Source organism: Notolabrus celidotus, chromosome 3 (genome assembly GCF_009762535.1).
Source record: "Notolabrus celidotus isolate fNotCel1 chromosome 3, fNotCel1.pri, whole genome shotgun sequence".
Taxonomy (NCBI): domain Eukaryota; kingdom Metazoa; phylum Chordata; class Actinopteri; order Labriformes; family Labridae; genus Notolabrus; species Notolabrus celidotus.
In genome coordinates, this window is record NC_048274.1 from 26,941,232 (window position 1) to 26,955,275 (window position 14,044).

Genomic DNA, 14,044 nt, shown 5'->3' on the forward strand with positions numbered 1-14,044 from the left:
ACAAAGATTTTCCTTTTTTGTCAGGTGAGATTTAGACAAGCTACACTCAGGTGTATATGCAAGCCTGGAGATTGACACAATCTGGCGTGGCACACAGAGGAAATTGTTACTGCAATTTTGCTGAATCACACTCTAAAAACCAGAGGGGTGCATGTACAACACTTGATTTTCTAAAAACCTGTTCCCCTGACATCAGATTCAGACTGCAGCAGGGTTAAAGGGACCGGGGGCGCCTTGACATGATACAGCATGACTGACATAACCCATTAAAACCTAACAGTGCACTGCAGATATGACGCAGCTGGTGAACTGGAATACAGAAATTCGGTGAGTAATTTGAATATGATGCATGCCAACACTTACGTGATTTTCATACCCACAAACATGCAGACTTGGCATTTCTGTGTTTTAATTACAGCTCACTGAGTTTATTGTTTCACACATGAGAATACATCTTGTACTTAACATACTGTGCAAGAAGAAGCATGTTGGTGACAAAGGATGGATCTAACTGACAAAACGGAGAGGGAAAATCCTGATGCGTAACTTTAAATAACACCCACGCACAGTTTTTGCTTTAGAGTGATTTCATCTTGTCATGTAAGACTGCAAAGCTTCTCCAACGTTGTCTCTTTTGTTTTATATACATTTTTATCTTACATTCAAAAAAAGCTCTAGGAAAAAGTTTTCAAATAAGGTGCTCCTGTGTTCTGTGAGATCTTAAGACACATCAGAAACTCTCCCAACACAAAATGGAGCCACATCCAAGTTTTTTTTTATCATGTCATCACCTCAAAATGTGACAATAACGAGGTCTGGTCTGCTTTGATTGTCTGTTTGTTTCTGCAAAGGGTGATTCTGCTCTAAACAAGAATAAGTATGAACTGTTCTTCTGTTGTTTTTTTCATTCACAGCCATTAATCATGAATAAATACACCTTTAAAAGTTTTGTTGTAATTTTTTTTAATCAGACATTCGTGGCTAAACAAATTGATGGTTCCCTGTTCAATTTGTTTTGTTCATAATGGTTGCAGCTGAAGGAAACAATTCTCTCCTCCAAGAATGAAAGCAGCAAAACAGGAAAAAGAACACATCACCTGCTATGTTAAGACACACATACCCAATCACTCGCACACAAAGAAGGGCACTCTGACATGACCTCTGGAGCTACCAGCCCCGAGGTGTCCCCTCTCTCTACACCAGGTGGGGGAAACTTTGAGGTCCTCTCACCACTGCCGGCACATATTGTCATTTCTCAACCAGGAAAGTGACTTTATGTTCACACTTTCAATTCAAACTACACACAAAGAGGCCCTCGGCTTCCCTTATTTGTACTTCTTTGAAAATGTAGTATTGCTTTATGTGATTTTTATGGCTGCACATGTAACAAAAATCATGGCTGACTCAGCATGGGTTAGCATAGCACCATGGTTAGCTTCAACCAGCAGCAATGTTTAGTAAATCACAGAAAAGAAGGGCTGTTTTGATCAAGTAACCTGTGTAAAAATTAAAGACAAGGTGAATAAAACACTTCTTTAATTCTTGGTTACGTTAACCCTTTATTTCCTTTTCTTTTGTTTATGCTATAACCCCGTGATTTTTTTGTATCTGCATAAGGTTGATAGTTCACAACACACCGTCATTAAACAACAAAATAAAATGTTGTTGTTGTTCAATGCCATGATATAAAGCAGCTGTCTAAAGTGCTAGAAGTCTCAAAGATAAAATATAATGAAAAATGAGAGCCTGCTTAACTCATGTTGGAGCTCATAATAAAAAAAACAAAGTTCAGTGCATGAAAGCAGTCACTCATGGTACATAAGTGTTACCTTGTTTCATTATGCTTATAGCTGCACACTGTGGATACAGATAAAGAAAATGTGCTAATAAAGAATGAGTAGAATATAAAGATCAAGCAACCTGCTGTGTTTGATTAAATACTGTAACATGATGTAAATCTATTAGTGCTAAAATGTTCAAACTGGTCGATCACTAGCATGAAAGTACACCCACACGCACACACAAAAAAACAACCTTAGTGCTCTCTACCTTTGCCAGTGTTCACGAGGACACTGACTCCAGCCTCGGCTGTTTTGTTTAAGCCAGACCCACCATCGAAGCACTGACGTCCCACAGCTTCTTGGCTGCAGCATCATCCAGGGCCTGTGTGGCTGCTGTTTTAGCGGCACAGTCACTGCATGATGGAAGAAGGGATAAAATAAGGAAGATTAGAAAAGTCTGAAACGGTTTGGTCATAATCTGATGTGGTGCTGTGTAATCGCAGAAGCTTCAGTTATAAACCCTTTGTTACAAACTCTTAGTCGTTCTCTCCCTGATGGAAAGGAAAACCTGCAACTTTTGTCATCACTCACTGAATGAAGACAGTCTAAACAGGCTCACCCTGCAGAGGTACTCACCTGTAGTAGAGGCCGCTCGCGTTAGCCACGCTCTCATCCACGGCGCAGTAGATGGTGGTCTGAGCTCCTTCCCAGGGACTTTTGATCAGCATTAAAAATGGCATGGCAATGATCCTCTTCCACAGGGCTAAAGTTGGGAACAAATGACGGCCTAACTCTGTGCGGATGACACCAGGGTGAAGGCTGTACACTGTCACACCAGTGCCTAAAGAGAGGGATCCATAACATTAAATGTGAGCTACATCATACATTATAGAAATGCGGACAATGTGAAGTGATTTTCTCCCATCATTTGAAGTCTTGCAGAGATTCTGGCAGAAATAACATGAACATAAACGCTGTATGTAAGGTGTATGTAAGATAATACCTTGCAGTCTTGTAGCGAGTTCTCTGCAGAACAGCACATTGGCCAGCTTGCTCTGGCGGTAGCTCACCTCACGCTTGTAATCTTTATCAAGGTTGATGTCATCAAAGTGTATACGACCTGCGAGACAAATGATCCAGTGTAGCATATAAGCAGAAATCAAGAAAGAAGTACTTCAGTTTTATATGCCATAAATAGCAAAAGTGAAAATATGTAGGTGAAAAACAACTTCAGATATAAAATCATAACAACAAATTAAAAGACGCCATGTAACAATGAGACGTGTTCATTTAAGATGATGATGACCAACATGATTAACCTTTCTCGTGTGCCAGGCTGGAGACGATGACAATGCGACTTGGAGTTGACTTCTTCAGCAGATCCAGGAGAGAATTTGTGAGGAGAAAATGTCCCAGGTGGTTCACACCAAACTGCATCTCAAAGCCATCCACAGTCTTCCACTTAGGACACATCATGACACCTTAACAGTTGACAAATACACTTCATTACTGTTACTTTAAAGCACCAAAGTCCTTCATTCTGCTTGCATTTAATGTTTATATATCTGATGTTATCACCATTTTATATTGTTGCTGCAGTTCCAGTTTTTCACTGCTGCAAACTGGCTACAAGCTACTGCTGTAAATTACCTGCATTATTGATGAGGATGTCCAGGCGGTCCTCATTCTCCCGAATATCTTTGGCCAGGTCTCTGACAGACTGCAGTGAGGCCAGGTCCAGTTTCTTTACCACCACATTGCCGTTTCCACTCCGCTGCCGGATCTCATCAGCTGCGATTCGAGCTCTGGTCATGTCTCTGCAGGCTAAGATCACTCTGGCTCCTTAACAAAAAGAAACTGTGTCAATGAAACTGACATTTTACAGTCACAGTGGTCAGTGTTGGTAAATCAAAATCCTATGGATAACAATAAGGTGCAACAGTAACACAATAACGAGGGTCTCACCTCGCTGGGCCATATCCAGGGCCGTCTCCTTCCCAATGCCAGTGTTGGCGCCTGTGATCAGGACTGTTTTTCCATCAAGCCTGACCTTGCTCCGACACACTCCGCCAGCAAACCATCTGCGCAAGGCCAGTACACCTGCCCCTGAGAGAAGGGAGAAATGTTTGTTTATACTCTTGTGTTGTTCCTTGGTGGCTAAAGAGGCTAAAACAAATTCACTTACAGGAAATAAGAAATTAAATTAAACAATTCTGCTAAGGAGATTTAAGAATTGGCTTAAGGTCCAAAGAGATTAGGCCTTGTCATGAGTTTGAGCTTCACTATGTTGGTTCAAGTGCCTATTTCACTGACAAGAAGATGTTCCTTTCAATTTTAAATGCACACTTCATAGAGAGATAGCTGTCAAAATGTGTCCATACAAACTGAGCCGCAGTCAGAGCTGAATGCCAGGGTCGGATTCTTATCAGATACACGGATGTCACATTCTCAGTAGGAAAGCAGTTTAAGTACTTACACTGACATGTAAGAAAAATTGGGATTGTAAATTTATATTTAATACACTATATACGCACGGGTGTAACTTACCTGCAACAAAAGCAACAGTGAGACCAGTGGCATGTTTCTCTACAAAGTCCCTGACAGCCTCTGCGTAGTTTTGCATATTTTAGGTTAACTTGTGTTTGGTTTTTTTAACAAACTTCTACGACTGAAAGCTGTGGTGGAACTCTGATCACTAATGAAACTTTACAGAATGACAAAATTACCCCAAAAAACAGCCCAAAACGTTTAAGTTAACACTTCGCCGGGTAACTTAAATTGTACTATTACAGCCTGTAACAATGTTTCTCCTTTCCGTATTTTGCACAGACGACACTGTGACCGCGAAAGGGGCGTGGCTTTGCACCAGTTGGGATTTTCAGAATAAGACTCCGGGAGTTACTCTCCTGCTACCACAGAAACTTTAATCACAAGTGGGGGGTTTCTTTTGCCAACGATGTATATACATTTTTATAAAATAGTGTTGAAAAATGAGCCACTTGGAAAACTCTATGACTCATATTTTGCAACATGTCAATGCATTATAACAGAAGAATCAGAATCAGCTTTATTGGCCAGATATGCTTGAACACACAAGGAATTTGTCTCTGGTAAACTGTGCTCTCTTTGTACAAAGGCATAAGAATGAGGCATAAAAAAGATAAAAAAAATTAAAAATCAAAATTTCATAATAATAACATCAACTATAAACACAAAAGAATAACAAATAGGCATGACTAATATGTACAGGCTAAAAATAATATATGATAATAATGCAGTGAGTGAGATGCTGACATGAATGTGAGTTAGTTTTTACATGTAGGTGAAAGTTAAATAATAAAATAAATAAAAATATGTGAATTCTGCCTGGGGAATTGTTACATTTTATATCTACATGTTTAGGGAGTAAAAAAATGATATGGATACACCATAGAGATACACTTAAGTCTATTCATATATTTTTTTACTCTGTTTTTTACTGTCATGACCAATTCATTTCCAGTTTTTAAAAATCTCAAAATCACTGATTTTACCTTTTATTAATGCCATTTTTTGTTTAACAGGTATTAGTCATCAATGGACTCCAGTTGTTACAAAATTCAGCTACAAAACTTTTAACCAAAACCAAGTAGAGACAGCACATTACTCCTATTTTAATGACATTACACTGGCTACCAGATTTGAGAGTTTTACCTATCGTTTAAAGCACTTCATGGCCCGGCCTCAGAATATATATGAATTGCTGTCCCCCTACCAGCCCGGGTGCAGCCTCAGTTCCTCAGGCAGGAACCTCCTTAAAGTTCCCATTGCAAACTTAAAAACTAAGGGTGAGCGTGCATTTGCTGCTCAGGCTCCACGACTGTGGAACGACCTGCCTGAGGATCTCAGGCAAACAACATCAGCATCTTCTTTTAATTCACAGCTGAAAACATACTTTTATTGAAAAGGCCTTCCTGTAATATTGTTTTATCCATGATGCTACGTTTATTTTGAATTCACTTTTATTAATGTTTTTCTTTTATTCACTAATTTTTTTAAATTTGTTTTACTGATTGTTATTGTTTTAATTGCTTTTAGTAGTTTCTCTTTTACTCTTTTACTCAGCTGCTCCTCTTAAATTGTCTTGCTAGCTCTATATGTCTCCTCCTCATCTTTTGCTTATTACTGTGGGTTTTTATGATGTAAAGCACTGAATAGTGTCTGTATTGATAAGTACTATTAAAATAGATGTTATTATTATGATATTATTGCTGGTTTTCATATTAAAACAGGTAGCAAAGCTTGTTTCATATCTGTCCTTGTTCTGTTTATTTACCTGTTTTATTTTTACTTTTATTTCATGTAAAGCGACTTTGAGAATTAAGAAAATCGCTATATAAATCCTATGAATTATTATCATTAATTATTTATTATGCAAGGTGTTCTTACTTTTGAAAAGGTAAAATACTGCTAGGCTATAGGCTATACTTACATCCATGCGAAACAAAAGACTTCTCTCAAATTTATGAAGTCCATTTGGTGACACCACCTCCCCCCAGAGTGTAGGCCTATGTGTGTTTGAAAGGGGAGGCCTGGCTGACTTAATTTGTATTTGGGTATTTATTTTGAAACCGGAAGTGTATTGCTGGTCGCAATGCAGATCTGTCACTGTATTTTATTTATCTATTTATTATTTTTATTTTTACGTGGATTTAACCGTTTAAAATTAGTTGTCTTCAAATATTTTTTCTTTCTGTCCGTTATTAAAAATTAGAGTTTCATAACTGCAGTCTTTTTCTTATTACTAAAAAATGTGAACAAATCTATACCGGAAGTTTACTGTGCTCGTGCCACGTCAGAGCTACTCAGCTGTCATCACCAGAAGTAAACCGTCTGTCTATGCAGCTGAAGCTTTCAGCAGGTTGTTTCAAACTTTCACTATGCTGTATTTTGGACTGAGCTGTTTGCTGCTTCATGTGGTTGTGGTGTTTGGCACTGAGCTCACGTTTGAGCTCCCCGACAACGATAAGCAGTGTTTCTACGAGGATCTGGAGAAGGACGTGAAGTTTGACATAGACTTCCAAGTAAGTGACTCTGAAAGCTTCCTCCTTTTCACCGCCTTCACAAGTTGCTGACATGTTATTTTAATGGATTCATTTTTTTGTGCTTGAAATGCAAATGCATTGAAGTTTTATACACATTCTCAAACTACGTGTGTTTTAGGGGAGGTGCCCATTTGAAAATAGATGCCGACCTAATTTGGTTATTTTCTTGTAGAGTCTTCATCATGGACAATGTTTCCTTATCCACTTAAAATCAATTCAACTTACACCCTCCATATGTTACTAAACCACAGCAAATATTACTGCCTTACACCAATCCTTGCATGCTTACTGTATTTCCTGATTTTTTTATCTGTGTTTTTCTCTTTTGAGGTCATATCAGGAGGAAACTATGATGTGGACTGCTTTGTAACGGATCCTTTCAACAATGTCCTGTACAATGAGAACAAGAAGCAGTATGACAGCTTCTCCCACACCACAGCTGTTCAGGGTGTCTACAAGGTCTGCTTTAGCAATGAATTCTCCACTTTCTCACATAAAATTGTGTACCTGGACTTCCGCCATGGAGACGAGGATGCTCTCTTGCAGGGCATGAATAAACCTACATCCCTGACCCAGGTAAGCCTGAGGTACCTTGGTTAAAACATGAAGTTTAACATCTTCCTTGAACTGTCAGCTGGGCTTTTGCTTTTACTTTGCTGCTTCATTGTATGAGTGAACATGTGTGAATCTAAAATCATAAGGTTGGCTTTGTGGCTGCCTTACTGCGTATTCTGTTTTGCCTCATTAAAAAAACACAAATATGCTCTAAGGGCAAACATGTTACTTGTTGAGGTGGGAGGAGGTGAAACAATAATGTTGCATTGTTCCTGTTTGGTTTTAGAGGTGATGCAGTTCAGGTAGAGACCACGAGGTGGGGCAAGAGTTATTGGCAGAATCTTATTTGCAGGGCTTTGCATGTTCTACAATAACCAAACACCCAGCTGCTCAGTCAGTGTCACATTTATTCAACCTAACCAACGATTACCTTGTTGTTGGATAACGTCTGCCATTTTTTTATTTATCAATTCCAGCCAATTTGAGCTGTGAAACCTGTGAGAAAAGGCTAGAAAGATGAGGCTCAGTCAGGGGAATATAATCCAGTGTTTCACAAGTGTTTCCCATCCTCCACTGTTCCTTTTCCCATGGCCATTGATCACATTCTTTTTTTTCTCCTTCCAGTTGGAGTCATCTTGTGTCTCCATCCATGAGATCCTGAAGGTGGTGGTTGATTCACAGACATGGTACAGACTAAGAGAGGCTCATGACCGCACCAAAGCAGAGCATCTCCTCGAGCGGGTGACTTACTGGTCCATTGGAGAAACCGTCCTGCTGTTTGTCATCGGCATCGGACAAGTTGTGATGCTGAGGAGCTTTTTCAGTGACAAGAAAGGCTCAGTGGTAGCTCCCACTTAAAGCATGATAACTTAATGTGTTTCAAAGGTGAAAACACGAGTGCACCTGGTAATGATCTTGCAGGAGTTTCAGGAAACCCTTTTTTAGAGGAATGGTGCAGTAGGATTTTCTTTTTTCCCAACTTGAAACTTGAGAACTTGATATAGCTTTATTCATGTCTGTAAATTTAGTTCTTGACAAGCTGTACTGAAAAGAAGAACCTCTGTTGAAAATGAGTTTGATACCTTTCAAACTTGCACTTACTATTTATTCTGTTTTTTAAGTACAACATAAAGCAGCTTTAGTTTGTTCTGTTTATGACCCTGAATGCCTTGTCAAAGATCTGTCATGGTTACCAGCATTACATACCATGATAGACACACTGATAGAAACTAAAGATGTTTTGTTTCCAGATGTCAGTTTTATTTGTTCTTTATTACTACTTTAATTTATGTGCAAAAAGTTGTTATTACTTGTTGTGAAGCGCTGACTCCCTCATGCCCTTAAATATCTCACGCAAAGTGCCTGAACATTTTCAAGTTAAAGGTACCAATTTATTTAAATTTGTGAAGTGCCATCCTGCTGTTACTGCCCTTTCATTAAGTTCTTCATTTGGATGTGGTTATTAAGTGACTAATTGTTATGGCTTTTTTTCCACCAAGAATGTAATTTTTCAGTTCTATTTTTTTATCTGTCTTTTTAAATCTGTTTAACCCTGTAAACAAATGTCAGTACAATTCGAGGAAAGTCTTTTTCAGCAGATGCAAGTTCAATTTATAAACATTTCCACATAAAGATTCCATTCTGAGCTTTTTTTCCTGACACTTGTATAAAAATTAACTTAAAGCTAGGGTTGGTAGTCGGCTATAAGAAAACACCAAAACATTATGATAGTGAGTTAAGAACACCAACAAACATGAAATGTACGCGCAGGAGGCGGCAGAACAGCAGAACGGTATTTCATTGGTTTCATAATTTGGATCCTGACGGCAGGGACTGGTTGGTGTTTTCCCAGGTTTACTCCGGCTGTAGATAGCGTCTTTTTTTCCCTCTTTTTAAACAACACATTGTGTATTGATTGCCATCGGGACATACAGATAATTTCAACCAATATAACAAAAAGTGTATCTAAATCTGACTACCAACCCCAACTGTACAACTGTTTTTTTAATTTACAAAAGAAAGCCATCTGAATCAATTTAAATAAGATGTGCCCAAATTCTGAAACAAACTACAATCAAAACTAGTGCCCCTATATGAGCTCAAAAATAGAACAAGACCATCTGCAACAATGATTATTTCTAAATAGTTATTTTTAATGTCTGTAAACCCTGCAACAGGCTGGGTGTTACAACAAGTGTTGCTGAAAGCAGCCTTTTCTGTTTTGTATGGCAAAGATTCTTGGTGAGTGTTGTGTTTGACTGTTAAAAATATGTTTTTGGTAAAAAAAGAAAAAACTAACATTGCAAAAGACAAAAAAATAAACTGATAAGAGGGACCGCTTTATCCACAAGGGGTTGCTAAAATCCACACAAAGTAAAAGTCCTCAGGAGAACTTTAAAAACAATCATAAAGTGGTGGTGGATACCAGTTTTGTATGTTTTTTAATTATCCACCGATAAACCCACACTACAGCAGATCATAAATACTGTTTTTGGCCTTTAAGATCTATGTGATATTTCATGTATAAAGAACAAAAAGATGCTGCTAGGACAAAAATACATAGAAAGCTTACATGTAGAGCACAAATGTATTAAATGTAAATCCAATATTATATATAATTAGACATACTGCTTTCTGTATTTAGGCCAGGTTTCTCAATAGGCATAGAGATGTCAGCTACATTTATGACTATCAAATGTGCTGTTTTTAATTTTTCAGAAGAAGTGCAAAAAAAGGGTAAATGTTTTGTGTTTTTATTGCAGGAGTGGGGAGGGGAGCTGATATTACTCAACTTTTGTTATCTGCTTTTACTTCAGAGGCATCTTGCAAAGTCAGAAAATACCAACAAGTTAAACAAGGTACTGAGGTCACATTCGCCCTCACATGAACATCATGGGAAACATTGGACAAGCTCAACAAAGGCGCCGCTTAAAAGACAAACAAAACACATTTATTGTGACTTTTTTAATTCAGGGGAAAGGTCATTGCATGGAGGGAGATCAATAAAGAGCAGATCAGGTATCAGGAGATAAGGGGAACACATGTACACTGTGTTCTGGACAGTGAGGATATTGTGGGAAATGAAGGGGGGCACACAAGAACTGTAGGGCGTTGCCATTTCACATAGGATTGTGGTACCTTGGGCCTCATATGCAGGAAAAATGATGTCATCCACAGGAGTTATGTATATGTAGTTAAATGAATGTGTGAACGTGTGTTTGTGTGTACATGATGTGTATTGTTTGTGTGTATATGATATGTGTGGGACTACTGTTGCAAACCAAATTGCCCCTTGGGGACAATAAAGATTTTCTGATAAAAAAAACCCAAGACTACTAGGTTTTAGTATCTATGCCAGGGGTTCCCAAAGTGGGGTTCGGAGTCCCCTTACACTGGATACCAATCAAATTCAGATACAGTTTAAAATCCTCATATTATCATAAAAGCAATCCATCATCAAGCACCCTCATATACTGTATCTCTGACCTGCTCCACCCGTACATCCCCAGTAGATCATTCAGATCCTCAGACCAGGGTCTGCTTGCTGTGCCTCATGTCAGGCTTAAAACTAAGGGTGGCCGTGCCTTTGAGCATGTGGCTCCATCTCTCTGGAGCAGTCTTCTGCCCCAAGTGCGCTGTGTGGATTCGACTGAGACTTTTAAAAAAAACACTTTAAGACTCATTTGTTTGTTATGGCTTTTGACCTTCTGTGGTAATTGGATGTCATTTTGTCTGCTGCTTCATTATCTTATCTATTGCTCGTGGTATTGTCTTGTCGAAATTGATTCTCTGTAAAGCACTTTTTGACTATGTCTGTGAAAGGTGCTATACTAAATAAATTTACTTACTTACTTACCTATTTGGGAGTTGCGCTTTTGGGAACCCCTGATCTAGGCGATAAGACAAGCTAAAGAGCATCATTTTCATTATATGACAACAGCAAATTGGTATTTTGAATATATTAGGATTCAAAAACAAAATATGTTGAATTACTTCATTCACTTTGGAGAGCTGAAGTGTTGAAGAGTTAAATAGTCCTTCTCACAGTGGGAGTCAACTATCTCCACCGGATGGCAGTAATGCAAACTTTAAGATTCAGACTACCAAACCTCAAAGAAGAAGACATCACTGTACCCTGTACCTGACTGGCTCGTTGTTCATTCATAAGTACAGTCCCCGTGTGTCCGTGACCGTGACCAATCCGTAGTAAACATGGCGGGTTACTTGAAGGCTCTGAGCTCCTTGTCCAGAGGAGCAGCCGCTGCTCTGTCTCCAAAGCCCGCGGTGCTCTCACCGGCCGCGGTCTGTCTCCACACACAGGACCACAGGAACTGTAAGTCTGCCGTCGACTGAAACCAACAAAATATGACTCAAATGTCTCAGAACTTGCTGTGAAGTTCACAATATTAAAGCTGTCACCTGAGTGTGTATGAGGAAGTGGAGGTGAATAGAGGAGGTGTTGTTTGTGTTAATTCTAAATATTATGTGTGACAGTAGAAACCGGTCGGAAGTCGATGTGGCTTGTAGGCAACATGCCAACACTGAATCACAATTACAAGAGAGGTGAAGTCAGTCCTTTCATTTCAACCAGTGCAGTTTAGCACACCAGAAACTTTTAACTACTTCGTAGAAAACTGTGAGACACCAATTTATTGAACTTTTGAAACTTTGACGTTGAGCTCTTTGTTGTGAGGGTTAAAGTATTTTACAGCATAGCAGACCTCATTCTGTGAAGCAAGCACCAGTCAGTCTTGGCATGTGAGTCAGAGTGTTATCATGTACTACAGAGAAGTAATAAAGCTATCTAGACGGCCATATAATCACAGGGGCATGTCTGGTAGATTTCCAACCGCCTCAGTAAGACTGGACCCTGTCACTGGCTGAAACACAACTTCTGAACTGGGGTGGCTCAAGATGGGCACTGGATTTTTTTTAACCCTCCTATTATCCTTAGTGTCAATTGGACCCCATTCAATGTTTGAGATCTCTAAATTTATGACTAACATCATTTTTTTGGCTTCATATTTCATGACTTTTCCTAATCTAATGGGGACAACTGGGAAAACGTGAAATTAAAAATTTGATATGTTTCAATTTCCTGTAAAAAAAAAAAAAGGTACGCATCAGTGTTCCTTTGGGTCAATTTGACCCCAGGCTGTTTTAGCTGTATATAACATAAGAAATATCAACAACCAAACACATTTGTTTTGGTTGTTTTGGATGATATTGAGGTCACTATACCCAAGGACACTTCTGTATGTGACTGCATGAGCTGGGATTGAACCACCAACCTTTAGATTGAGATATAGTATTTCCAGCAACCATGTCTCCAAAGACATTCAATGATGTGTCCTGTGTCATACATTTTGATAACATAGAAACAAGGCAGGGCCAACAAGAGCATGACAAACTCGCAGCAGTTTGTTGTTCTGTTTTACAAATAAAGTCCTTCTAGATGCTTTAAATTGTGTTTATGCCTGAAATATATTTTATTCAAAGGGCTATTCAGGTAGTCAACAAAGAAACATAATGTACCTGACACCTAAACCTGGGTAACAATCAGTTTCTGGAGGTTTACATTGCTGGGGTCAAATTGACCCCAAGGATAAAAGATGTTAGTAAATTTGAGGGTAACAGGAGGGTTAAGTAAACGCTTCAACCCACAAAACACCTTTAAATATTACTAATAACTTCCTCTGTCTCATTTTTTTTAACTGCCAACAAAATAGTTTCTTCTTCTCTAACATTGCTGTGTTTAAAAATGTTATCTTTACAGGAAAAATAGACCAAACAATGTATTTTGTGGTGCTGCACAAATCACACCAAGACAGGGTTGATCCCTGAAGGCAACACTAACAACATGCAATAGCCCTTTAAAAATATAACTTGGCATATAAATTGTGTTTTAAGACCTACAGCGATGCTCTTTGACATTATGTGATTACATATTTTCTAAATTAAACCAAAGAGGTGAAGTAAGTTAATTTATACACCGAGTGCATCAGCCTTAAGTATCAGTTATAAATGTTCAAAGCTCTAAAAGTTGGCAACAAATGGTTGACCCACAGAACTTCAGGAATGGATACAGGATTTTTCCTTTTTATGTGTAGTATAAACTGGATAGCAAAATATATATATAAAATTCTTCTGTTTTTATTTGTAACTGGTCAACTGATACAAATATTGAAAAGGTGACATTAACAGTTTTATGTAAATGCCATCAATAAAACAGTCATGTTAAGTCATTAAGGTGCATTACTTGTATGCATATTTCGGTACAAGAGCTCTGCTGCAGAATACTGCCTCATCAGAAATCAGATAGACTTTTTTTGCAGTTCTCTTTTTTCTTTACTGTAAAACTTTTCCACAGTCAAGATTCAGTAAAACATGACAGCTGATGTAAGTGTTCATTTTTTAGATTCCACAAAGCGCATTAAGGTGGAGCAGCCGGTGGTGGAGATGGACGGAGATGAGATGACCCGCATCATATGGGAGTTCATCAAAGAAAAGGTAGAGTTTAAAGCTCCACAAAGATTTCATTGGTAAAGAAAACAGATGGAAGATTTACCTATGATTAAATTTGAGGGTGGTGTAGTGAAACTCTGCGTATGTGTGTGTATATGT

General features: G+C 38.5%; 2 protein-coding genes across 2 annotated transcripts; one reads left to right on the top strand and one right to left on the bottom strand.

The window, feature by feature from the left end:
- Nucleotides 1-946: 946 nt before the first annotated feature.
- Nucleotides 947-4,643, bottom strand: si:ch211-107o10.3 (uncharacterized protein LOC407663 homolog). The gene is made up of 7 exons (XM_034680667.1): nt 4,329-4,643; nt 3,747-3,887; nt 3,432-3,623; nt 3,101-3,262; nt 2,785-2,901; nt 2,418-2,622; nt 947-2,194 (listed from the first exon to the last, which is right to left on the bottom strand). Exons 1-7 carry the CDS (start codon nt 4,402-4,404, stop codon nt 2,098-2,100), a joined length of 990 nt encoding a protein of 329 aa, XP_034536558.1. The 5' UTR covers nt 4,405-4,643; the 3' UTR covers nt 947-2,097.
- A 1,961-nt stretch (nt 4,644-6,604) lies between these two features.
- Nucleotides 6,605-9,057, top strand: tmed3 (transmembrane p24 trafficking protein 3). The gene is made up of 3 exons (XM_034680771.1): nt 6,605-6,844; nt 7,196-7,441; nt 8,045-9,057. The coding sequence occupies exons 1-3, from the start codon at nt 6,701-6,703 to the stop codon at nt 8,276-8,278; spliced, it is 624 nt and encodes a 207-aa protein (XP_034536662.1). The 5' UTR covers nt 6,605-6,700; the 3' UTR covers nt 8,279-9,057.
- Nucleotides 9,058-14,044: the final 4,987 nt, after the last annotated feature.